The sequence below is a fragment of the Pteropus medius genome, unplaced genomic scaffold, assembly GCF_902729225.1.
Source record: "Pteropus medius unplaced genomic scaffold, Ma_sr-lr_union100, whole genome shotgun sequence".
Taxonomy (NCBI): Eukaryota; Metazoa; Chordata; class Mammalia; order Chiroptera; family Pteropodidae; genus Pteropus; species Pteropus medius.
Genome location: NW_024356249.1, coordinates 3,887,059 through 3,914,976, shown reverse-complemented (window position 1 = coordinate 3,914,976; position 27,918 = coordinate 3,887,059). Strand labels below are relative to the sequence as shown.

Here is a 27,918-nt window from a genome sequence, read left to right as displayed (position 1 = left end):
ATTAACTAAGTACGACTTTACTGAAATAAATTATTAACCGAAGCAAAAGTGTCACAGGCTCCCATTATTTATAATATACATACATACAACTTCTCCAATTAGTGGTATCGAATCTTGCATTGACATTTTTCGATTTCCGTGTCTGTATATGTTTGAGACATTTCTTTCACATGTGAACGTTTCGGGAGTGTTTTAAGTAAACGTGACATTTATAGAGACGATCATCGTGGCAAATAGAGTTCTGAAGGTCATTTTTTAAAGTGACGAGCAAAGAAGAAATGAAAGAAGAATCTTTTTATTAAGTAGCATCTAAAGAGCTTTTTAAAATGAGTAGGGTCTCATTTTACACCATTGTGGACCATAGCAAATAATATTTGATCGGTTGGGCAGCGTTTGTTGCTTCTAATTATAGTTCCTTTATTAGATATCATGATTGATCTTTCTTAAAATATTTCTAATTTTGCATACCTACTATGCTATGCTATATTCAAGAGTCATCCTAGTTGCAAAAACAGCATGATATTTGATTCAAAAATAACTTGGAACACTGGGTGACAGTTAGCATTTATAATCTTGCAGAAATTCAGCAACTAAAGTAGGAGAGCAACGTGTACTTTTCAGAGTGATTATGAGAATTAAATGAGTCAATAGTAGTTACGTATCTAGCATAGTATATGGCACAAAATAGGTCTTTGTAAATGTTAGTCCTTTTCTTTTTTGCTCCCCATTAATCTGTTCATTAAATTACACTTGAGGGCGTAAGGGCTAAAGTGTAGTTTATAATTATCACATTGTTATTCCAGTTGTTACAGAGGCCAATTCAGGTCTTTTGTTCCACTTTCCATCCAAACCTATAATTTAAGAGTTCTGCTCTGTCGTATGCTTGCTATAAATTTAGGAATAACAGTCTATCCTTAATTATTACAACTAATCCTTCGGTTTCACCAAATGACATATTTTGCTTCCTATAAAATTCAGACATAGGTTTAGATCCATAACACCAACTCAATACTGGATCATTGTCTTTCCACACTGGGCCTTGGTATCAAGTCAGTCAAGGATTATCTCAAGTAATCTTTTATGTTTAAAAGTCATTTTAATGACAAATCAATTTATAAAACATCTCTAACAGACTTGCTAGAAAATTAATTTTTCAGCTTTAAATTCCTAGCACGATATGAATCATTGACATTAATCATTCCTTCTGCCGTTGGCTATGGCTGAGTGTACATTTCGATTTCAGCTTCTCCTGTTATGCATACAATAGTAGCTATTCAACACCTTTCAAAAAACAAAAATACAAAGCTAAGCAGGGTCGGACCTGGTTAGTACTCGGATGGGAGACCACCTAGGAAGACCAGGTGCCGTAGGTGTAAAAAATAAAAAATCAAAAATAAATAAAAATAAAAATAAAAATAAGGGATTGTAAACTGACAAGGTCCTTGTAATCTGTGAGGTCGACCAGGGGTTGCCTTGCCTAAAAAGAAAGAAATACAAATCATTTAGAGGTTATTTTCTTAATCTAAAATTTCTCTAGAAGGTTCAAGTAACCACATCTTTTGTTTTTGCTCATTTTCAATTTGTGTTAGTTGGAACACCTGATTGTCTCCGTGTATCCTTTTGAGGAAGGGGTATTAAGGCTGGCAAGTTTTGCAATGCACACCTGTAGGAGGTGCCATTTACATTGTAGCCAATTGGAATAATGTCCTTTCGGGCCGTATAGGGATAACTCGTATAGCTGTATATTACATTCAGGCATGAGATAATTACTTCTCTCAAAAGTAATCTTTCTGACTAGATAAAGAAGCTGTGGTACATATATACAATGGAATATTACTCAGCTATAAGAAGAAATGAAATATTGCCATTTGCGACAACATGGAGGGACCTCGAGATAATCATGCTAAGTGAAATAAGCCAAATAGAAAAAGTAGAAAATCACATGATATCACTTATATATGGGATAGAAACCTAAAAGCAACAAATAAACAGGACAGAGACTCATGGACATGGACTATAGACCAGTAGTTACCAGAGGCGAGGGGGGAGAGGGGAGGAAGTTAGGGTAAAGGGGGTCAAATATGTGGTGACAGAAAGAAATCTAACTATGGGTGAACACACAGTGTAAATATCTATATGCCTTACTGTTAAAGTGTACAGCCGAAACTTATTGGATTTCGTTAACTAATGTCACCGTAAAAAAAAAATAAATAAATAACTTTTTTTAATAGATAATCTTTCTAAAATATACTCATTAGCAAAAATGATAAGTGTCTAAATGAACACAGTGCATTGTGTTAAATCAGTCCTAGTGGGCGGAACAGAAAGGTATCACACACATTTAAGTCAGTTCTGTTAACTCTCCTGTTACCTCTGGGATAAGCTAGTTTAGGGCTTTAATAGAGGTAATTCAGTCAATAGGACTGAATAGTTTGACAAACACTAATTCACCAGGAAATGAGTAATTTAATTGTTTCTCACCAGCAGTATTGAATATACGCAGTCATTTACAAAATTATCATTCACTAACAAGTCTCCAGCACGCTCATAGTTATCACGTGCCATACGCCACATGCCAAAGCGGCAACTTTTGTGCAAGGGTCTAGCTTTCTCGAAACGAAAATGTGGCTTACATGTCAATTCCATTACACTCTGGAGAGGGTTTTCATATGTACAGTTGTAGATGTAATACCTCATGGACCACAGAACTTTTTAAGATATTGTGAGAATGGGTATTCCTCTGGGGTGCTAGGGAACAGGATGGGTGGGGAGAAAACGACCTCCCAGAAGATAAGTAGATTGTTCTAGAGAGAAATAAACAGGATTCATTCACTCACCCACTATGTTCTAGGCACAGAGAGATGGACAACACAGAGAAGATGCTGCTCTCAAGGGGAAGTTCTATGCATTATTCAGGAAATGAAATATAATGATTTGGGGATACGGAGAATCGGTGAAGGATGGGTCAGCTCAAACAGTACTTCGGTCTTCATCAAAGAACCGTAACTCTCGCCTGGGTCACGACATTTGGATGTGTTACTCAGGGAGCCTTGCCATGGAGGTATTATCACAGAATTATTATCTAAAGCCTGGAAAGAACTGCCCAGACAATAGGAAATGCCCAAAGACAAAAAGGTAGTGGGAGGAGGATGTCACCAAGTGATTATTTCAGACCGTTCCCAAACAACACGAAAGGAATAACTAATTTACTTAATGTACATGTATTGGGCTCCGACTCTGTGCTCGTGAGCACACTCAAGAGCTCAGAATGAGAACAATGCAATAAATTAGTTGATTAAAGATGGTAAATGCTATGTTAGAGAGGCCTACTGAGAAATCCGAGTAACCAGAGATACTATAAGCCCAAGTTTGGGGATTGGATGGAGGCTTCCTACATATGATACCTGGACTTTGTCTTGAAAGATAAGTAGAGGAAGAAGTTTTAGGGTAAAGGCACAAGACATGGCAAGACAGGTCACAGAAGAACCACATCCTGTCCAGTCTTCAAACCATGGGGCAGGAATAATGGGAGACGACACAGCCCAAGCTGTAGATGAAGTCAGACATGATAAGGAGCTTGGGCTTTATTTTACAGAAAACAATCGCCGAAATGTTTTAATTTGGAGAGTCAGACTTACGTTTGATACACGAGTTTAGCTACAGATTGAGGAGCTAGACATCCAGGTCCTACAGCTATCAAATAGGCTAGATGGTTTAGTGGGGGATTCTTAGCCACTGTTACAGACTGAATGTTTGTATTCCTCTGAAATTCAGATGATGAAATCCTACCCCTCAATATGATGGTGTTAGGGAGGGGGTCTTAGAGAGGTGCTTAGGCCATGAGGGTGGAGCCCTCGTAAATGGGATTAGCACCCTTGTAAAAGAGACCCCAGAAAGCTCTCTCCCTCTGCTGCCATGTAAGGACGCCGTGAGAAGATGGCTGTCTTTGATGGCTGGTGAGTTCTCACCAGACACCAAAATGGCTGGTGCCTTGATCTTGGACTTCTAGACTCCAGAACTGTGAAAAACAAATTTCTGTTGTTTATCAGCCACCCAGTCTATAGTATTCTGTTACAGTAGCCTGAGCAGATGAAGACAGCCACTCCTATATTCCCACCAATATTGTGACTTGGGAAAGAGTCACACCACAGATTTATTGTTTAGTTGTTTTCATTCCATCTGTGAGGCTGGCTTGACAAGAAGATCTCGAGATTGAAATTTGACAGGTGCCATCATCAACTGACTGCCATTCTGCCCTCTTTCCAGCCTATTAAGTTTTAGGAGACTAAAATTTCATCCTAACATAATGATTCTTGATTTATCCCCAGGTTGAGCACTGCAGAAAATAACACCTTCCTTGAGGTCATTGGTCCAAGTATTTAGAAACAGTTTGGGAACTCAAATATTTGAAGTTATTGACATTTTTTGTCTCCTCCTTCTCCCCACTTTGGTGGACTTGCCCCCGACTTAGGAGGGGCAGCCCAGTCTGGGGAAGCCTGTCTGCTGAGGGCGATGTGAACTTAATCGGGTTCCACAGAACGTGAGCCTGACCACAGACCGAACACCCCCTCTGCCTACAAACCACCAATAAGATCCCTGGGGGTGCCGATCCAGGCGTGTCCAACTTGTGCCATACCTCAGTTCTGGGATTTCCCATTGAACAGGGAGATGCCAGCATCTGGACCTCCCGACTCTCAGGACCAGCTAGCTAGAATCACTCTGGTGGTCAGAACACCTGCTTAATCCTGAACTTGTCATTTACGTCACTGGAAGATAAAATTCACGAGGGAGCGTGAAGGAGAGACAGTGTGAAAGCAGGAACCACTGGGAGATGTCAGAAGGGTCTGTCAGACTCAGGTAGAAAGATGCTAATGAGTTCAAGGCATCTAAGAAAAATCATACGTTTTGAAGTTAAAGCAGAGATACGTGGAAGAGATGGGGTTTATTTCTGGAGCCCTCAGGATTCCGTACAGAGGAAGGGATCATGCGGGAGTAAGCTTTATGTTCCCTGTACAAACTCTTCTCCCCAGGAGGAAACACTCAAAGTTGATATTATGGCCCCTGATTCCAATGGTTGCTCCCTCAAATAATTCAGATCCTGGTAATAACAATAGTTCTAAAGCTCTGCAGAACACCCCGTATCATCTCAACCTTAAGTGTTAGAAAAACAGATATGATTATGGTAAAGTAACTGTTTTAAAGAAAGGATTATTTTAAAGAAGGACATAGAAGCGGTTCCTATATCTGTTCATCTCAATATATTCCTGCAAGGTGCTGGAATTTTTCCGTGCACAAAGTACTGTAGGAAGAAAAGACGCTACAGGTATTTTACTTGCCAGCAGATGGCGATATAGTCTAATTAGTAAAGGAACGGAAGCCTCTACAAGGTTTTTGTTCATTTTTTGTTTTTGAATTTAAAGCCTAAGTTTCAAGAACAGAAAAGAGGTGAGATTTTTATGTCTAGAGGCAGATGAGCAGAATAAGTCAATTAAAAGGCAAGAATTAGGATTTAACAACAACAACAAAGCGGTTTTTTAGGAATGGCAGAGTGAAACAGCAACAGCGCCACCTGTGGGCTTGTTAGTGAAGCAGAATTTCAGGGCCACTCCCTGACTCCTGAGTCAGAATCTGCATTTTAACATGATCCCCAAGCAATTCATGTGCTTGTTAACGCTTGAGAAGAAAGTCCATCGTTCTGAACATCAGCTATGCAAAGAAATAAACTGGGGCGCTTGTACCAGTTAAGGGGTCCTACCTTCCCAGAGTCTGTTTAATTAGTATGGAGTGAAGAAGGCATCACCAAGTTTTAAAAGCTGCCCAGGTTATTCTGCTGTACGGCGAGGGTTGAGAACCACTGCTAAAAGCTAAGAGATGAGCAGCCTTAAAGATATAAAGGCAAGCCAAGATGCTAGTCTCTGACTCTCCCTCTCCCTCTCGCAAAAAAAAAAAAAAAAAAAAAAAAAAATCAATGAATATCTATCTCAAGTTCTCACCTGCTGTGTTCCCTGCACAAGCCCCAGGTATCCTCAGAGACCCCAAAATGACTCTGAAGATGTTTCTGTAAGTGTTCCACAAACTACCCACATCAGAATCTCCTGAGATGCTCACTAAGTGTTGACATTCCTGGGCCTCGCCCGCTGTATTAGATTTTCTGGGACAGGGAGATTTTAATAAGTGTCTCGGAGTTTTGTATTTACACAAAAATTTGACAACCACTGGACCAACTGGAAGGGAGTAAGAGTCACATGTTCAAACAGAATCTACCTGGAAGAGAACAATAATTTTGGACTGAAGTTTCCTGAATTTTCTTGATACTGAAAATTTCTGAATGAAGAATTATGATGAGTATTTCAAAGGTTCTTATGTCAGACCACCATGATGTGTGGGTCACGTTACCAGTCTCAACTTGCCTATCAGGTAGGTAAAAGTGAACAGTCTCCCTTCTCAAAACAGAGCTCCACACTATGTAAGCTTTGAGTGCAGAAAACTCCAGAAAAAGGAACTTTGGAGGAGAAGGGATACATCTTCCCAATTTCCCCTTCTAGGAGTTCACTTGCCTCGTTTTCATGGCCAGCCTTTCTTTTCCTTCCTCACTTTGTCTCAACTATGGCTCATTCAGGTTAGAGATAGAAAGGGGGTGCGGGGCTAAAGTGTGGAGGAAATGGGATTCAAGGGAGCTGAAGAACGAGAAATTTCCTTCCTGTGATTCCATTTTGCCCAATGAGGAAGACTTAATTCACTCTCTGACTCCCACTTCTACAGCTGAATCTGTCCTGACTGGCAATGTTAAGGGCACATTACAGACACGGTTTGGGAAAAGGCTCGTCCCAGCAGGAGTGAGGCCATCTCAGATTATGACTCTTCCCTGCCCACTACAATCGAGGGATCAAGCCGAGCCTTCCTAAGACCGAAGATGGGAACACAAATATACTAAGCAGCTGGAAGTCAGTTGGAGTGATTCTAATCGTATGTACGTAGCTGTTTGGGTTTCTTTACAGCTTTCTCGACATTTCACGCTGTGCTTAGAGACAATGTTCTTCAGATTTATTAGGCTTAGTAAAGAATTCTATTTATAGAGGAAGTATACAGAAATTCAGTTATGTGATATTCATTTTTATTTGGTTAGCCATACTTCTGAGAATCTTAGATATTCTGGATGTGACATCATTAAGGCAACACATTCACCAGCCAAAATGCATAAAATGACAGCAAAGTCATTAAGTCTTTTGTCTCTAATAACTGAGTATTTTTTGTATTTGAATATCTCACTGTGATCTCAGATTCCTCTAACACACCTCAACCTCTTTCCCCAAATAATCTTTCCCATTCCTGAAAACCCATGAATAACAAAGCCACTGTCTAGGTAATCTGTTGTAAAATCTTAATGCTTTACTTCCCTTTGTATATTCCATTCATTCATCTGTCCATCTATCCATCCATCCACACGTCCATCCATTTAGTCCATTTGTCCACTGACCCAGTCATCATCCACTCATTCATCTATGAGCCACCCAACCACCCACCCATCCATCTGCTCAATCTATCTATCCATTGACCTACCCATCTATCCAATTTATGCTGAAGTTTATGTGAACAGCCTCCTGACTTACATATATTCTCTGCGTGTCAAATTAATTTTTCTTAAAGATGCTTATGTCATATTACTCCTTTGTTCAAAATATAAAATATTTTTTAAACAAAAAATAAAAACTTAAAACAGCAAAAAACTAGTTTCCATCATCCAAATCCAAAATCCTCAGCCATGTTTTAAGACACTGGTTCATTCCAATCTTTACCTAATCGCATTTCTAATAACTTAATATGAACGCTCTACTCACCATACTGTCCTCAAAATGAATCATTTTCACTAAGACATTCGTTCTTCTATTAGTGTTATTTATTATACAATTATTCGTTTACTACTATACGCCGTGAACTGGAAATCGGAAGTTCAAAGGTGCCACCCTTGAACTGGAAATCGGAAGTTCAAAGGTGCCACCCTTGACGGAGCCTGTATCTCAGCAGCACAGACATTCGCAGAGCACTTGCGCTGCCCCTCACATAGTACCAAAGGCTGTGGGAGCACGATGCTCAGGGAGATGAATTTTGAGAAACGGCTCGGAAAGGTGCTATTGAGCCTTAAAGGATAAGCAGGAATTTGCCACAGTAGAGAGAAGGAAAGGGGCATTACTCCAGCCCTCTCTCCTCTGCGTGACCAAGTAGGATCCTCTTCTATTTCGGCTATTTCCATGGCACCATTTCCTTAGCACTCCCAAGTCACTGCTGGCCTCTAAAATTCGGCAGCACTTGTGGTCTGATCCACTCAATTTAGAACTCACATATAGTTAATGTTGTTTGAAATTATTTTTCCCATTTGGCCCTTTTGTGTCATTAACAAACAAGATGTCCTTAGAAAATCCACTTAAGTTTCTTTTGCTGTTTCCTATTTGGTGAAGTAGGAAGCAACATTAGATCATCCCTGAAGTCCCCATCATTAATAATTTAGACAGAGATTAGAATAGGAACGGGCTGTATCTTTACTGAACGGTCTGCTCCTCAAAGGCAGGGATCACCTACAAGCTTCTGCATGTCCTAGGCAAAAAAGCTTATAATGACTTTATATAATGGCTGTCATGATAAAATATATTTGGCATTAATTAGCATGCGGTGCTCAGGTGGCCAAAATCATGGAGTCAATTACATTAGCTTTGCTCCATTCCATGGTCCCTAAACACAGCCCACACCTCATCAAGCTTTAGGAGACCAGAGCTGGGGTGGGGGAGGGGGGCAGTATGGTTCAGGGCAAACTGCATGTTGCTCCTAAGAGGCTTCTCTGCAGGTTTAGAGCCTTCACCATCACTACGTGAAGATCACTCAGCAACTCAAAAAAGTGGAAGGTTGAAAATAGATTATTTCTTTCCTTACAACACATTTCTTTACCCTGTTCTCTACAATGTTAACAGAGATTTTTAATAGCAAATTATCAAGAATTTTGAAGAAAAAAAAAGGAAGAAAGGAGAAATAATATTTTCTTTATTATAAGCTCCCATAAAAGAAGTTCTGCTATAATCAATGAATTCTGGAAAAGACCTATTATCTGTAGTAATAAGAACATCATCTTGGACTACTGGGTCAATTCTAATTAGATGACCGCCCTCTTTCTATGGGGTGACTAAATAGTTTCAAATCTTTAAGTCATATTGTGTGAAACGTCAAGGAATGTTGTCTCAAAGTGTACACAGAAAATGTCTTATCATCCAATCTCACATGAAAATAAGAGAAAATCAAAACCCACAGAAGAACGTTGATAAGAAGCTTCAGAGAATGGGAAGGGGAATTTGATGAAAAGATGAAGACCTGGATTCCAGCTCTTTGTCCTTCAAAAAGCTGTGGTACTTTAGGTATGTCACTAATCTTAAGTTTTCTAAGGCTATTTCTTTATTCTCAAATGAAGTTAATACTAATCACATCATCGGATTTGAGTGAGGAGCAAACGAAACCTGTTTTTTTGATCATTTTGATAGCATTGGTGGTGCTTGTTGGTCATTATCATGGATGAGGAATCCTCATTCTCTCTTTCCTCTGAGGTTAGTAACAAAAGTCACCAGGTCTAAATTACAACAGGAAGACATACAAATAAGTTCATAAAGGGTTTCCTAACTCTGAGAGTTAAGAAACCCTGAAACGTATTAACTAAGAGAGATTGTGGAATGACCTTTCTTGAGAATCGGTAAGGAACGTGTTGGCAGTCAAGTTTCTGCATGTCTCTGCCATAGTCATCTGTGGAAGCAGAGGGACAAACCAAACAACCTCCAGGCTTCACCCAGCCCTGTAATGTATAAGGCTGTCAATGACTTTGTCCGTCAGAAGCTGGTTGTCTTCCACTGCTTCGGGTCCTAAGTGGCGCTATTTTAACGGATGCTGAGAATCCTGTGTTTTCAAGAAAGCATTGTAGCTTCCACGTTAAACTCATGAAAAATGACTCACCTGGTTGCCTCCACTCTTGGGGTTCACAAACACAAGCAAGGGTTTCATGAGAGGAGAAGAGACTGGTTTTATCACAAAGGGACGGCCTTTGTTTTCCTGCTGAAGGAAGAAAGTGGCACCGTTGAGACGTACATCCACGACTTGAAAGGCAGCCCCGACGCCATGGAAGTGGGAAACGACTAGCGCCACCCCCCACCCTTGCAAAAAATAAAAATGAAAGATACAACTTTTTGCACTGGGCTTACTCTTAATAGGACACTCCGGAGAAAGCTTAGAAGTATCTCAAGCTATCGTTTGCCCCTAACAATTAAGCCATGCTTTTGGTTTTATTCTGTATACTCTAAGCATTCTAGAAATGTTAGCTCTTATTCTTCATCTTCATCATCTTTGGGATAATACTTCCACAGACTAGTGCAAATTCTCTGCAAAGTGGTAGGGGGTTACACTGAAAAAAAATACACACACACACACACACACACACACATCACACACACATTTTATACGTATATAGAGAATTCCAGTGTGGTTAGATTACAGTAAATGAGAAAACGGTGGTAGGAGGTATATCAAAACAATGCGTCTGAGCCAGACTGCGTCAGGCAGAGAAGGCTATGGAAAGGAGGATGTATTTCATCAAAACACTCACTTCAGATCCTCTTTTACTGGCTTTCCTTTTAAAGCTTGTTCTCTTCTTCTTCCGATTGGAAGCCTTCAGAGAGTTCTGTGGGGAAGAAGGTGACACCTGAGCCCAGCAGGCAGATGGTCCCCTCTAGCTTTCCCATGCAGAACCATGTAGAAGGTGATGGCAGTACATGCTGTTCGACCGCATGCTTCTCATGCTTTGACACTTCCAAGCCACTGTTCATGGGTAAGCCACAGACAGAAACCAGTCGGGTGCTTCAGGGCGAGCGACCGACTCCCCACCACACGGAGAGGCAGGGAGTTAGAACCCTGGAGGCTCTCATGGACTCACATAACAACACATGTTATACCTGCCAACCCTCCCAGTAAAAATGGAAGAATCCCAAATTCTCTGAGGGGCTCCAGTCTCCCGCCCAACCAGGTCCGTCTCCCGCCCAACCAAGTTCAAGTTCATCTCCTGGTATGGAGATCACCTATGTGGAAATGTAAAAAAGGAGGCCATTTTTCATGTTTTTCTTTTTTTTCTTTTCCACTGTTGACTTTTTTTTTTTTTTTTTTGGTAATGACTGTTTTAAGTAATGGTCATAAAGTGACTCAATGGAACTTCGTGATCCAACTATCCTCTCAGCATTGATGGTTGAGTTTTAAAATGTGGAGATAAGACTCGACCTTCGGTTACTCATAATAGTAGAGTAGCAGTCATTCTCTTTCTTTCCCCCCTCCCCTCTTTCTGAAGACCCCTTGGTTTAAAAAGTCTTCCCTCCCCTGGAAGCCTTGATTTTTTCTTCTCACCCAAGTGCCTCTAACTTGTTGAAGCCCAATGACTCCAAATTTACTTTCCTTGTCTCTCTCTTTCTGGGGATCTTATGCACTGTAACTTTGTGATTACTTCAAACTAACCATTTACTCTTAATATTTGATAGAGATGCTTTGAGAAGAACCTCCCTCAGGGAGACAGTCACAGCGCATTTGCTAAAGACAAGCAAAACCAGATTGAATTAGCGGAGAGTCAATAACTAATTAGATTGCCCTCTTCACAAAGGCAAATATGACTACCACATCCTACATGTTTAACAAAGTGGTGAAAGCTTGGAATGCAGAACTCTTAACTTAAAAGCTTATAGAAGTATATACACATGCGTCGTTTGAGCAGTTAAGGGTTTTCAAACAGCTTGACGGAACTTAGATATCTATTCTTCTACTATTTAAGGTATTTTTTTTCTTAGAGCATTCAAAGTAAACCTTAGTCTAGAGTACCTACATTAATACATCCAAGCTAGCAAGATTAAAACCATTTAATTTTTATTTTACTTTCATTTAGACCTCAAAAAAATTAAGTCGACTTATGGCCTGTGCCCGTGAATGATGAAGGACACTTTCTTGAACCATCATCTGTCTCAAGATTTTCTTCCCTCATCACGTTAAAAGAGCTTCGGGTTCTCTGAGTCCCACCAAGAGAGACCCAGAAGCTCACGGGTTTTCTAGACTCCAGCTTATTTCTCATCTCTCGTTCTAGACTACGCTACCCCTGCAGAGAGATGCCCCAAGTTCCCGAATTCTTCTTTACATGGACCTATTATCATGCTCCTCTTTGGGGCGACTTCTTCATTATTAAAGTATTTGCTATATTTTGACAACTTTCAGTTTGTTTAAAAGAGAAAAAAATAATTTGGAGTCTTTAAACATTTAATGAGCCAAATGATCCATGAAGAATGCTAGAAACTATTAGGCTGACAGAGGCAGTATCTATCCGAGGTCATTTAATGATGCTGAGTGGTTCTCAGCCGTCAGTGCACATTAGCCTTACCCAGAGAGCTTTTAAAAAATGCTGATACCCGGGCCCCATCGAATATTTGTATTTAATTTATTTGGGGGTAAAACCTGGGCCAAGATACTTTTTAAAAAGGTCCCTGGACAATTCTAACGTGTAGCCAGAGTTGAGAACCTCTGTCTGAAGTAGAAAGAGGGGAGTGAATAGACATATGTTCTATGATAAAGTAGAAGCTCTATGGGGTAATGACCTTGAGCTGTGGCATCCAACAGACTGGCTGTGAATTCCGGATACCCCTGTATCCTAGATCTGTGACTTTGACAAAGTCAGTCAAACTTTTGAAATAACAGTTTCTTAATTTTAAAATGAAGGTGATAATACCTACCTCACAGAAGAGTTGTGAAGTTTAAACGAGAAAAAGTATGTGAAGCTGTTAGCTTGATATCCATCCCATGACAAGGACTTCCATAAATGTTAGTTGCCTCGTTCACAGCTGTATATCCCCAGCACCTAGCACAAATGCCTGGCACATAGTATGCACTCAAATCATTGTTGAAATAATGAATCAATATTATTAAAATTCACAACACTTACTGAGTCTTTCCTGATTTTGGAAAGGATCCTTAGAGAGTGGAATGCCTGTCTCCTAACTTGTTTGTGGTTTTAGTTCATTGACTGCCAAGAGCAATGCAGGATGCACGCCAAGTGCTTGCAGAAACACACTATGGTTCTTGGTTCTTGACAGGATTCAATAATTAAACTCCAAGAGAAAGGTCTAACAGATCAGGCTAAGAGTGTCTCCTAAACTTGCCTGATCATAGAAATCAGAGTTCTTCCAGTGAGTCTGTCTATCAGGCACGTTTGGGAAACAGAGAGTTAGAAAAACACACCAAAATAAGGCTTGATGTCTGAAAACAGAGCAGGCAAGGAACTCAATTCTAATAGGGAACAGACACACAAAACAGCTTTTTAAAAACACAGATGTAGCAAATACAAGTGCTTCTGAGCCTCACCGAGCCAAATGCATCTGAGGCTTCTTCATCTCACAGAACCAGGGGCAAAGCTCAAGCAGTGGTTGACTTACAGTACCTGGACGCTTCTATTTGAGCTCTGAGTAAGCTTACAGCCCTACGGATAGGCAAATAGCAAAAGATAAGCAGTATGGAATTTCACAGCACACCTCACAATTCCTGAGGCTTCCTTCTGTTTATGTGTAAATATGTATCTCTGTCTCAATATATAGCTTCTTTTAGAAGGCAGCACGATTCAGTGAGGAACCGATGGATGTGAAGGCAGATTTGGGTTGTGGTCCAGCCATGTGTGACAAGACCAGTCACCTAGCTTTGCTAAATACAGTATTCCTTACCCTGCATGGGCCAGTATTATTGTGAGAATTAAAAATACAATACTTTTCAAGAACGTGAAAATTTTATCAGGACGTTATTGTGTAGAATTGTTGGTGATATATTCAAGAAACCTGTAATACCGATTCTGTGTTCTAAAACAAAGCATCCGTGTTGTCAAGGGCAGCTAACTCAGTGACATGGAGGGTTCACTTGGCAAGCAAGTTCAACACTATCAAGTCAGTGAAACATTGAGCCCTCATGTGGATGTTTGCATGCTTCTGATTCCAACAACATTCACCCCCTGTACATTATGTGCCGACTCTTTTGTTAAAATCCTAGTAAAAGAAAAAGGCTTTTTTGTTTTCTTATACCAGGTATCGGGACAGTCTTACCTTGCCACAGAAATAATCTTATCAACGAAATCTTTATCATAGTATGACTCCTTCCTGGGCTGTTAAGAAATGCGTACGGGTGAATCACTCCACCGAGAATGAAACCTAATTACCTCGTATTACTCTTTAGAAATTTTTCCAGGTTATGGGATTGCAAGGACTGGTTATAATAACAGATCCGAAGAGAAGATATCTCATTTCATCATCCCAAATGAAGCCTTCAGCTATCGTATGCTGGACAAAACTCTGACAGATAATAGGAGAATCACGGCCTTTGTCGAAGAGTGTTCTCACTGCCCTCCTCCAGCTGCACCACTGGGACAAAGGTTGTTTTGAGGATAGGCAGGCAGAAGAATAAAGAAAACTCATTCCGAAAGTTACGGACAGGGTCTCGGCAGCTTCTCGGACACATTTGACTAAAGCACAGCAAGTATTACTTAACCTTTAGAGCTGATCAAAAGAAAGAACTTGGACAATTTTGAGGAATATTGTTGGTCATTGCTATTACACGTCATCTCTCTTGCATTTGAGATATCTAATCATAAGAAATGAGAAAGGACTAGCATGAAGAAAGCCCATACGAGGCTAGGAAAGAGTTGATCATGGCCCTTTTATAAGAAGACCACTGGAAGCAACGTAAATATCCATCAGTAGGGAGTTGGCTAGATAAACTAATATTTCCATAGTATAAATTATATACAGTCATTTAAAAATGAGTTAAATCTATATGTATGAATACAGACTTTTCTCCAAGATTTATTTTTTCACTAGGAAAGGTAAGTTTTAGAGTATTATGTGTAGAATGATGTCATTCATTAAACACACACACCTCTAGTCTCATACAAGTTGACCCCATAAAATATTCATGTAACACAGGTCTCGTTCCTTCAGCCAAAGCACTTACGCTAGTATTTGAACATCTTTACATCTTTACCTTGTTTATCTAATCAAAATATCATCCTTTACCATTTTCAGTGTAGAGGAGAAAAACTGACACCTGTAACATTAAATATAACTTTGACTTCAAATATATCAACAGATTCAGGCTTGATCTTAAAATTTGATTTTCTTTTAAATCCTTAAAGTCATCTACCTTCTATTCTATTTTACTTCTAGGTCTCTCTAAATAATTTGGTGATGAAACTCAGAAATCGTCCAGACAGCCCTAATTCTCCTTACCATCAGGGTTTCACACAGCTCCCAATTCCACAACTGGTTTTGAAGAAATTATCCATTCGGAGCCAGCCCTTGTCTAACAGAGAAGGATGATAGGTGGTTTGGTTCCAGCTCTTTACAACCCACTTTTCCTGACCATTTTACTTCCAAGTTGACTTCTTTTACTCCTCCACTCTAGAGTCACTTTTTGAGATACAAACATGACAAAAAAAAACTGACTATACGGTGCTCCCTCTTACTACTGATCTCGATATGTCCTAGGAACTTGCATTGTCCTTCCTCATCCTTCTTCTCCATGACACACCCTGCACATTCTTCAAGACCAAGCCCAAATGACGTATTTCCAGTCTGGCCTACATTGATCTCCACGACTGAAACTGTGCTCAACCCCACTCCACGTTTCCACTGGGTTTCTACATCTTAAGGGGCATTCTCTGTCTTAGACATGTAGGCTTCTCGTTGACCATTGCTGGTGATTTAGCCAACCCGTCTGGTCCCTTCTTGCCATCCTTTGAGTATCTCTCCTACAAGATGCACAATGATCAAAGAGGCAAACCTTCCCAGATATCCGAAGGCCACTATGTGGCTGAACTGCCCTTCCCGAATCTACAAACGCGCTTCCCAGTGATTTAGATTATTGTGTCTATTTTCCCCACTGGAGAGTATGCCCTTTGTGGACATCAGATGAATAGCTGATTCATCTTTGGACCTCTCACTACATATAACAGCATCTTTGAGTATGGTTAATTAAATGTTTCCTTAACACTATTAAGATTATCTTCTTTAGCATATTTTTAAGCAGCATTATAGAATATAGAAATATATATAGCTATATGGAAAACACATATACATGTGTATATATCTACAGAGAGAGACATAGAGAGAGAAAGATAGATAGATAGATAGATAGATAGATAGATAGATAGATAGATAGATAGAAAAATTCAGAAAGTTGGGGAAACATGTTATCTGCTTTCTCCATCTACCTTCCAAATTCTATCATTTTCTAAGGTCTCCAATGAATTCTAATCTTACTGTTTCCACATCACAGCTAATAGGTTTTCACCCATACTCCATACTCTACAAACTATGATCTTGATTGTTATCAATGATCTGGTCCCAAACACAAGGACTTTTCTCAATCTTATTATTTTTTTGCTGTCTACAGAATTTAACATTGATGATTACCCTATTTTCTTCCCATTTTAAGGACTTTTCTCAATCCTTATTATTTTTGCTGTCTACAGAATTTAACATTGATGATTACCCTATTTTCTTCCCATTGATTGTTATCAATGATCTGGTCCCAAACACAAGGACTTTTCTCAATCCTTATTATTTTTTTGCTGTCTACAGAATTTAACATTGATGATTACCCTATTTTCTTCCCATTTTTAATAATAAAATTCTGTGCCATCATAGCCTGTGCAGGATTCTCTTCCTCCTTCCACTATCTGGGTGTGGATGCTCATCTAGTCTTCTTCCATCCTTTTCTTCAACAAATGAATGGACTTCACTCTCTGCCGTGGAATAGACATCATGCTAGCGAGCATGCAATCCCACCACAATGTAAAATACAACAGTTACAGTAGTATGTAGAGGTACGCTTGGGAGCAGAATAGACGGCAGGTTGTGGCCTCTATTCTGTCTCTTTCTACTCTCATTAGAAATCTCATCCTCTTTCCATTCTCTTTCATTGTAATACAGAGGGCTCAGGGATCAATAACGTCTGTCCTGACTCCTACGTGACCGTCCAATGTTTTCATCTGTTGATAGACAGCTTTGCTCGATACCCTGCACCTTTGAAAGTCAACAAGAAGGAAAATGACAAGAGCTAACGTTTACTGAGCATTTACAACAAGCCAGGGGCTATTCTACATACTTTACCTATTTTGCTTTTTTAGCTCATCAGTCCTCATGAAAACCCTGTGAATGAGGTACTCACAGATAAGAAGCTGAAACAGAAGAGTTTAAGTTGTTTGTGATATCTGATTGAGCAAGGCTTGCTATAGTAAGTGAGAAGAATGGCATACTATTAAAAGCTTGGTTTCCAGAATCGGAATTCCTGGGTTCAAATGCCACTTTAAGCTATTTAATAACTATATGGACCCAAATAATTATTTGAGTTCCATGTTCTTCATTTCCTAAGCCTTAAGGTGGGAATAACAGAATGCCTGCCTTATAGGGTACTGTGATAATAAAATGAGATACTGAATGTCAAATACTCAAATTATTTCCTAACATATAAAAGTTAGCTCTCTTTATTCTTTTTATTACAATACCCCAAAACATAGAAGACAATAAAAAGGAGCATAATGAAAAACATCTGGACTACAACATTCAGATTGTGAACTGTAAATACCATTGCCCATTAAAAGTAACCAAGACTCCTTAGAGAAATGTCTGGTTCCAGGTGTGGACAGGAAATGCACAAGATGAGCCTGGCACATGGTGTTATTATCGAAACCAAGGATGCTATCAAAAACATCATGCCTCCTAAAAAATGGAGACAGAAGCCACCTAGAAGAGGTTCTAACAGGTCAAAGATGGAACACATGAATATAAAAAGAATAATGATGCCAGTGATTGAAACACATCATGCATCATACATATCACATGATGATGTAAGTTCATCATTTCTCATGGTACTCTCGAAACAACCAGCACTACCAACACCACCATTCTTAGCCACATAATACAACTTGTTAATGTATCAATTAATTATTCTTAAAATTTACAAATAAAAGCAAATATTCAAGCATCTGTCGTGTGCTTGCTGGTATTAAAAAAAAAGGTTTATTTCTGGAAAAATCATAGCTGAAATATGAAGAGTGAAACTTGAAAATAACTCTTTGGCAAGCCCAATGATATAACGGATTTAGGTAATAATATTTACTAGATAAAACAATGGGTGAAAGGCTGATGGACAACTTTATGATCCATGGATTAGGATAATAGCTCCTGAGCTCACTGATCAATCTTAACATTGCTAAAATGAAACAACCCAATAAAATGTTCCTTTGAAAGCAACACCATAAAAACACACACCATAGCCCATGTATGTAGTCCTTTTGCCAAAAAAAAAAAAATTAAACCTAAATCTGAGTCTATAAATCTAAATATTATTTTATTAAAAAAAAAAAATATGGGCAGTAAGGGAAATAATTTTAAAACCAAACGAGGATATAATCAGCCAGAATAAAAATGAGGAACTACAGTAAAGTAACCTAATTTATTCAATAAATACATAGCATAAAAAATAAGAGATGGGATTATAGTAGATTAAGAGAGATTTAAGAGGTATGTCAACAAAAAGGCAGTTGTGGACTTTGGATCCTGATTTGATAAAAAATCACTGTAAAAATATATATTTGATACAATCGGGAAATAATTTAAGAAATTAATCATTTCAATGGGTGAGGTAATAGTATGTGGTTGTCTTTCTAAAATGTTATATTTTAGAGAAGCAAAGTGATGTATTGACAGATTAAATGATATGCTAAGATTTACTTTAAAACACTCTAGTTCAATGAAAAGAACAGGGAAGATTTCCACTTCCAGGAAGACAGAGTAGGTAGGGCTATCAGGGGAAAAATGGACATGGCTAAGAAAAAATAGCATGAGGGATATTCATGGTAACAGACCGCTCTGTATCTTGGCTGAATCAATGTCAACATCTGGTTTTGATATATTGTGCTACCATACTACAAGGTATTACCATGAGGGGAAAATGTGAAAAGGGAACACGGGATCTCTCTGTATTACTTCTTACGACTGCATGGGAATCTCAAAATAAAAAATGTAATTTAAAAAGTGGAGATTATGGTGTGGCAGGGGATAAATGAAATAACAATGACAAAATAATTCATGGTTATAGAGGAATTCATTATAATCTCTCCCTGTTCACTTGCTTAGAACTTCCATAATGAGAAGAGTTTTCAAGTTTAGAAAAGTAAATTTACAAGTCCCTTGCAAAGTGGTATCATCTTCTGATTTTCCCAACTGGTCTATCTCCAGTCTTTTAAAATCCCTTACCACTAGGTCATCATCCTACACACCTGTGCTAGTTGTTTCCTTCTAAAATAAAAATTTTGCTCTATCGCTCCTTGGCTTAAGAAGATAAAGTTTGCATGTAAGAAAAACTCTCCCCAAGCCAGGCCTGAGCGACCCCACCCTCCTCTCCCACACACTCCCTGCATAAATTTTCCACTGCAGTCAAGCTAGTCTCGGTTCCATGAATATAATTTTGGGCCCAGTACCCTTATTCATGTCATTCTCCTGCCTGTTATTTCCTCTCTTCTTCCCTGATCTAAATCCCGGCCATCTTTAAGAAGCAGAATGAAACTCATCTCCTTCATGAAGTTCTCCCTGATCTTTCCTTACGATAACTTACGACATGGTCATTCAGAGCAAAGATCATGTATTACATCACCATGCCCAGTCGTCTTCCTGATACCATCGAGGTTTTCGATGCAAACGTGCTGATTTTAACTGAATATTTAATATAAAGCTCATGGAGAGATGGTTGAGTGTTAGAGGAAGAAACACAGAAAGAAGTGAAAATGTTTAAGAGATTTTAAAATAACACTAAATTGGAAATCAATACACTTGAATTTCAGATGGAGTACTTCAAGTCGCTATGTCTCCTTGCCTTGGGCAACTCATTAACATCTCCTGGCATTCAGCTCTAAAATGCAAAATGAAAGGACTAGATTCCTATTTTCTCATGTAGAGATACTGTACTTGCCTTTGGAAAAGAATTTCACAAGGACTCCCATGGATTACAAGATTATTCCCAACTGTGACTCATTCATTGAGTCTAACTTCACATAAAACACTCAAAACAAAACAGTGTCCCTGATCCAAGTTTTTAAATAAAACCAAGTCAATGAGAATAAACTGCATGATGATTTGGAGACCATGTAAAAAATAAAGGAGGGCTGTCATATCTTTTAAAGATACTACATTCAATAACACTTCCTAAAGGAGGTATGATCTCGTAGCGTTAAAAGTCTGCCATCCCATAACTTGGAGCTAACTGTCTAAGATGTATAGTACAAGGCGGAAATTTTTCTATTAAAGATTATGCTTTTGTTGAGAAACCCCCGAGGTGTCCCAGGACCTAGAGGCAGAGACCCTCTAGGACAGAAAATACGATGAGGATTCAATACAGTGTGAGATCAGGCATTAAGAGCACAGATTCTCCTTTGCCTTAAGGAAAGAAGGTTGCTCTCTATGCAGGCCTTGTACATTTAGGAAGGTCATGCCCCACAGTCTGCTGGGCAGGGCGGAAGTGGTGGCACTCTGAACCAAACGAGGAAGCCTGCACAGTCTGCCCTCACACTCACTCCCTGGGGGTGCCCAGGCTGGAAGAGAAGAGAGGTGTACAGGAATCAGCTGTACCCTCCACTGTACTTGAGGAAGTCAGGAGAGGACCCCAAGAGAACACCCAAAACACAGGAATGGGGAGAAAACATTCCTGCTGTGGAACTTTGAATTCTTTTGAAGAGGAGGCTGGTTCCATGAGAGAGCCCAACGCAGTAAAGTGATGGGCTGATGGGCTGATGGGATGGACCGGGGAAGGTAGGTGCGGGACCGTGGGGACGAGAGCGGAGATCGGAGGAATCCCGAGACTGGTCAGGGGGAGAAAAGCCAGAAGCAGCAGGTACTTGGCCTCTGCACTGTCCCAAGAGCACCAGGGTCCCAGCAGTTACCTGAGGTTTCTTCACCTTAATGATCCAGGTGGGTGGCACAATGACAGCCGCGTGAGCCCCCAGGGAGCAGGGTTCCTCGATGTGATGCAGCATGAAGCAAGTCACCTTATTGTGAAACTGAAGAGAAAAACAGGCCAATAAACAATTCTGAGCAAAGGGCAATGCTGCGCTGAGAAGGAATAAGTCCCTGTGCACACGCTCATGCATGCACACTCAAGCACATGCACACGCACATGCACAGGCACTTGCATACACACATGCACACACGCAGGCACACATGCACGCACACATGCATACACATGCACACATATGTGCGCACATGTACACACCCAAAGAGGCACATATTGATGGCTAACATTACAAGTACACACACACATGCAATAACACATACAAGCACACACTCACGTACACACGCTGCAGGCAACAATAATGCTCAGGCACACACGCAGGCACTTGCACATGCACAAGCACACACCGCACACACACTCAGGCATACGCACACACAGGCACACACTCACGCACATACATGCAGGCACATACACAGGCACACGTACACACACAGGCCTGCACACACACACAGAAGATGCACACTCCTTATCACTGCCCAACCAGCCTAGCAGCTCAGAGACCAGATTTCCAATCCATTCCACTTTACGAATTGATAACCAGAAATCAATCTTGCAGAACAAGGTCAGCCTAAACTTTATAACCTTTTAAAAGGACATTTACCTAAAGATATTAGAATTAATCTCAACTTTGCACATACTTGGGTCACTTGACTCGCACTGGCCACAGGCTTGGGTGACTTGGGATAACGTTTAGGGGGAAGTGAAGATGAGCAGAGAGCCAGGGCCCTACCACCCACCTGTCCATTCTATACCCCTGGATGTAAATCCTTCCCAGGTTTAGGGGACCCAGGGAAGAAGCAAGAAGTCTCTTCTAGAGAGTTGTCAATCCAAGAACAAAGATTGCTTTTCTGTGTTAGTCGAGGGACTAAAAGATATAATGCCCCTATTACGATTGGTTAGTCTAAAGTCCTTTTTGTTTTTAAAAGGAAGGCAGTAAATACAGACTAATGATCATAACAATACCTCAGTACTGAGGCTTAACTCCATACCCAGTGGACTGAGGGACCTTAGGCCAATCACATTTTCAATCATCTTCTGGGTGGCGGTAAACCGATAATGATATGTGGTAATATTTCTTTTCTAATAAACATGAAATCCACATTACCCAATAATTACAAGTCTTAAAGATTTAATCATAGTGATTTTTAAAGATTTAACATCAGTTTCTACTTGGATTGTACTTAATGTGACCACATAATTTATCATCTTAACTGGAAGAAATTTAAAAGTGAAAGGGAGCACTGTTAATAATTATGTTGGATCAAAAGATATAAATTAGGACTGTCTCAGGAAAACTGGCAAAGATGGCCACCCCAATTACATCACATGAGGGAGGTTTGTCTTCATTTTCACGTATCTTCAAGATCTGACATGATCCAGTGGCTAATTACTAAGTCGGTTAATTATGAAATACAATTTCATAAAAAAATAATTCCCCAAATACCAGTTATTTGTGATCTGCAAACAATTTGATATACCAGAGAAATGTTCTTTAAAAAGTGATTTTCTTGTGGGATGTTGATAGTGGGGGAGCGTGTGATTGTGTAAAAACAAGGGATGGTGGGAAATCTCCCTACTGCCTATTGAATTTTGCTGTGAACCTAAAACTGCTCCGAAAAATAAAGTTTATTAATCTTAAAAATTTAAAAAGTTAAATAAATTGTAAAAAGAAATTCACTAATGAATGCTAAAATCCGTAGGTAAAAGTTTGAGAAATATGATATCGGCGTAATCTCAAAATATTTCCTCAAATACTCATCCATTGGAAAGGGGAACCTAGTAACTTTATGAGGAAGACACTGCAAATACCACCTTAATCAAGCCATTAAGGTTAATGTCACCAGCGATAAAATATCGACATCAGGTACCCCAGGAGAAGTATGTAACGAGGCTGCCACATCACTTCTGGAGTATCTTGCCTAAAACGAGTAATTTCAATCTAATCATGAGAAAACATCAGGCAGACTCAATCTGGGAGACCTGCTACATGAGAACCAGTCAGTATTCATCGCAAGTGTCAAGGTGACGACAGATAAAGAATGAGGAACGTCAAGCCTTGGAGGACACCGAGGAGACACAACTAAAAAGATATTAGATCCTGGAATGGAAAAGAGGCGTTAAAGAAAAAACTGGCTAATGTCTTAAAAATCTGTAGTTTAGTTAATACTAATATATCAGTATTAACATCTTGGTTTTATTCATTGTACTATGGTTCCGTAAGCTGTCAAAATTAGAGAAAGCTAAGGGAAGCTGGGTGGAAGGGTACACATTCATACTCTGTACTATTTTTGAAACTTTCTATAAATATAAAATTCTTTCAAAATAAAATTTAAGAAAGAAAAGGGACTTTCTCTTGAAAATTCAAAGAAACCACAAAATAAATGGCCACTGCATGTCTAAAATGGGAGAGATCTCAAAGTCTGCCTATGTCAACTCTCTCAATTTATACCTGAGTAATAGCCAATATAGAGAGACTAAGAGGTAATGTCCGAAACTGCACGACTTTTCAGTGGTGGAGTCAGGACATGAATCCAGGAAACCCAGCTCCCTAAACCAGTTGATTTTTTTTTTTCCACTGCAGAAAGTGCCCATAGAAGGCATTTATTCGTTTGTTTGACATCAGATGTCTTAGAAGGGATTACCTGCAGTGTTAAAATATACCATCACTGGAATTTGTCTTAAAATGTTTTGTATTTTTAGACCTCGCAAGATCACCTTCTATATGTGGGACCCTGGGAAACTCAAAGACATGTGGTATTGACCAAAGCTCCATCACAAGGGTCAAGTGAAAGTTGCCTTTGCAGTGACTCAACTAGACTATAGATTGAAGTGCACACATTCACTGTACAGATTAACTGACCCTAGATAAACCATCGGTCCACAGCCTGGTAGCTACTATGGGGGAGCAGATGAGCCCACTGCCACCACTGATGCTGTCCCACAAGTGAGGTCTCTGCACATCAGGGAAACCAGAATCGTAGATATTATTGGGGACGCCTGGGCCCTGAATCTGCTCCTTCCTCTCCAGGTGGAGATATTGCCTTGATGGCATAGATTCATTCAAGGACTAGGATGGCCTTACATTTGTGAATATGTCCTTGGACAAGAGCACGGAGACTATTTGTGTAACAATTAACTGGAAGGAGGTGAAAATGCCAAGAATAAAAAATGTGGCAGAATAGTGTCACAGCAAGCACTGAGCTTTCCAGACCAACGCATCCCTATGTAGGGACGATAGGTTATCCTGACTTGTAGGGGGGCCTAGGGAAATGATGCTAGAGAGATTATTAGGTTGAACTTTATAGAAGTGCCAAAATGCAAAAGTTTTGACCCACAAAAATGTCAGTTTCATGTGTTTCAACCACATGTATCTGCTCCTGCCTCACAGTTAAATCTGACGTGTAGAGGGCTGAAGTCTCCCTTAACCTAGCTAAAACTAGTTTCTTTCTTTTCAGGTTGGCTATGCTATGAGAGGATTATATATCCCAATTTTATAGTCATTCAAAAGAGTAGGTGAATTGAGAGCTGAAAACAGAGTCCACAAGCTTTTCCTATAAAAGGACCAGATGGTAAATATTTTAGTTTTACAGAGCCATAGTGTCTCTGTCGCGGCTATTCAATTCTGTCATTGTAGCATTAAAGTAGCTATAGATAATACATAAATGCAAATCAGCCACAGACAATACATAAGTGGATGAACATGGCTGTGTTCCAATAAAGCTTTATTTACCAAAACAGGCAGCAGTCAGAGTTGGCCTATAGATCATAGTTTGCCTGCCCATGAGGTAGAATATACACTATCTGGTTAAAGAAAGAATAGGTACATAGGCAAACAAGAAAATGAACCATGTTCGGAGAGAGATGTTAAAAATGAAAAAAGGATACATAAAAAAGAGGAAAAGTAAATAGAGAAATTACTATTGGATTCTAATGAACATATATGTTCAAATATAAGGAAGATTACATTTCGATGAGCATACAGGCACTATAACAACCACCAAATTTAAAGGATAAAAGACCACTCATATCCTAACATAACCCCATAAAAATGGTACCCACATTAAAAACAGAAGATGCCTGGACTCCTGAGTTAAACGGATTATGCAATGTTGCATGTTGCTTTCTTCCTAATGCTGCAACTTCCTGCACCATAGGAGGAGTTGTCAACAATCTAGAGCAATTGGGGAAAAAAATACCCCCTAGGAGCAAGAAGTCCTCGATTTTAGACCCAGGATTAGAACCAGGGTAGAATTTTCCAGTCTGACCTCAAGCTTCAGCGTGTATAAATGAAGGAGTTAATCTATCTCTATAGCTTCTCCCAGCTCATACACGCTATAATCCTACAGCTGTCATCTGTCTTTCTTCCTCCAACGATCCTATGTAAGGGAAACAATGCATAAACTAGGACAACCTTCCACTTACAGACAAGAATTCAAGCAATTACATGTCTATTTTGATAGAACATGAGCCCACTCTGTTTTCTTTCATCCCAAACTTACCGCCTGCTTGCACCAGGAACAGCTGATAGCCACAATCTCTTTACTGTGGAAGGAGAATTTCTGCTGGAAGCCCTGGGATATTAGGATAAGAGACAGAGATTTTAAAAACCACTTCAATCACAGCCTGCATCTGCCCTCCCGAAGCCCCATAGAGTGAATAGGGCCAGAACTGTGCCCATCACTCAGGGTAACTGGGGCTGCAAATGCCACACTCAGCACTTACATTCTCCATCCTCTGCCATGCAAGCTTCCTGTCCCTGAATCATCGGGAGTGGGAGACGAGGCACCAGTGTCTGTGTGCCACTAACTGCTCCAAGTCAGGCACAAAAAAATTTTTGTTCCCAAATAAATGTGGTTCTGATATGTTTTTACTATAAGCAAAAGAGAAGTCACTATTTGTTCACATGGTCCCCATCTCAGTGGTTCTAGACAACTCTGACATCTTAGAACCCCCTAAGAGAGAAATTACATATCAGAGAGTTAAGACCCATAAGTCAGGGTCTGAGAGAAGTCCGAGGGTGCAGCAGGAAATTCAAACACTTTCACCAGCCCCCTTGGGATGGCGGGACTCAAAACAAGCAGCTTTCGATTTTATTCTTCACCAGTAAGCAGCAATGAGATTAATGGAATGGCAAACACAATCCTCTTAAATGAACAAACAGAATTACTTTTCCATCAAGAACGGAAGAGGTGCTTTTTGGCTGCTGCTGAGCCTAAATAATTACCAGAGAGAAGCAGTAATGCTCAAAGAAGTTTTTTTAGCCTTCCCAAAGCTCATCCATTCTATCTGCCTGCGAAATCTAAACCCAAACAAATTAATGCAGAGTAATGACCAAAAAAAATGTTTTTTTAAAAACAGGGCTTGTGTAAAGTGATCAAAAGAAAATGTGACAGGCAGGAAAGCTATTAGAGTACTGGCTGAAGAAGTCTTACTTAATGTGTACGGATAATTTTAAGTTTAAAAAAATCAATTTACATATTAAAAGAAGTCTCGTTCTCAACTATAGGTCTTACCACCTGCACCTTCCCTTGGCATAAATGAACAGCTGCTCTAAGTCTTTGAGAGAAGTCCCTGCTATATTCCTTCAATGGGTCCCCACAACTTAGCAGAGCTCTTCAAATACCACAGGCATGGATGGCATGCATATCCCCCGATTAAAAGATTAATCACCAACTCCCAATTAATTACCAATTTCATGCTATCCAGACTTTAGACACCTAACCCAAACCCCCTGAAAACGTGCCTCCTCACCACACCTGCCTCCAACCCCTTTTGACACTGCAAACACGCTAGGATTTTAAGTCTGCAATGTTGACATGCTGCATGGCTGGAAATCAATATGGTGAAATTGATGGCCAAACAGCAGCAGTAGCCACAACTAGAGGTCTGCTAAATGTTGCTTTATCAAACGTACTGTTAAACCGAGTCTCAAATGCTGTTATCTGGCCACCACTCCATCATCTCCTACATCAGATGATTGCATGTCAAACAAGCCGATGGAGAGGTGGCAAAGCTGAGAATAGCGCTTGGATCTTCTTATTGGTTGGGTGATCTTAGACAAATCACTTAACATTTCCAATGTCTCCCTTCACCTGACAACGATAATACAAACCTCTCCTATACTGCTAAGTAGATATAAGCATCCAATGCGGCAAGGTATTTGAAAAGTTCTTTATAATACAATGTGTAAAAATGAAGGAGTACTTTCGTTATTAACACCTATCAACAGGAACCTTATCCACTACCTTGCCAACAAAGTCCTCCAGTGTTGAATATGTGACTACTGATGCTCCATTTGAGGGTGCAGAGTGAGTGTATCAGCCCACCCCCTATGAAATACCAGCCTTCTGGCTTCAGAGAGAAACAGGTGCAACCCACAGTGGGCTTGACAGCCAGAATGACACCAGAAACAAACAACCAGGCCAGCCACAACTGGGGCGCAGGGCTCTGTGCTTATGCAGAATTGTGCTGGGTCCCTTGGAAATGAGCCTGGTGGCAATCACCTCTGAGCTTCATTTTGTATTCTTGTCTGGCAGAGTCACAGAAGGCCGTAGCTTCAGGGTTATTGTCTAACAGAGAGACATAAATAGAACCATGTCGAGGCCTCCGCAAACCAAGTTCCCACGGACCACCCGCAATGGAGAGAAGATTTTGGCTGGGATCTCAACACAGCAAAAAGAGCCAGGTTCCTAATTATCATCTTTAAATGCTGGCCCACATCTGATATTATGGTACTGACAGATGCCCTGTCTGAATTTCAAC

General features: G+C 40.0%; 1 protein-coding gene across 1 annotated transcript in view; it reads right to left on the bottom strand.

The window, feature by feature from the left end:
- Positions 1-27,918, bottom strand: part of DGKI (diacylglycerol kinase iota) — a 375,451-nt gene that overhangs the window by 178,682 nt on the left and 168,851 nt on the right. The window contains exons 7-10 of the mRNA XM_039860746.1: positions 25,656-25,727; positions 21,029-21,145; positions 10,634-10,708; positions 9,988-10,086 (exon numbers count right to left, since the gene is read on the bottom strand). Coding sequence (XP_039716680.1) covers positions 9,988-10,086; positions 10,634-10,708; positions 21,029-21,145; positions 25,656-25,727 — 363 coding nt within the window. The remainder of the gene's footprint in view (positions 1-9,987; positions 10,087-10,633; positions 10,709-21,028; positions 21,146-25,655; positions 25,728-27,918) is intronic.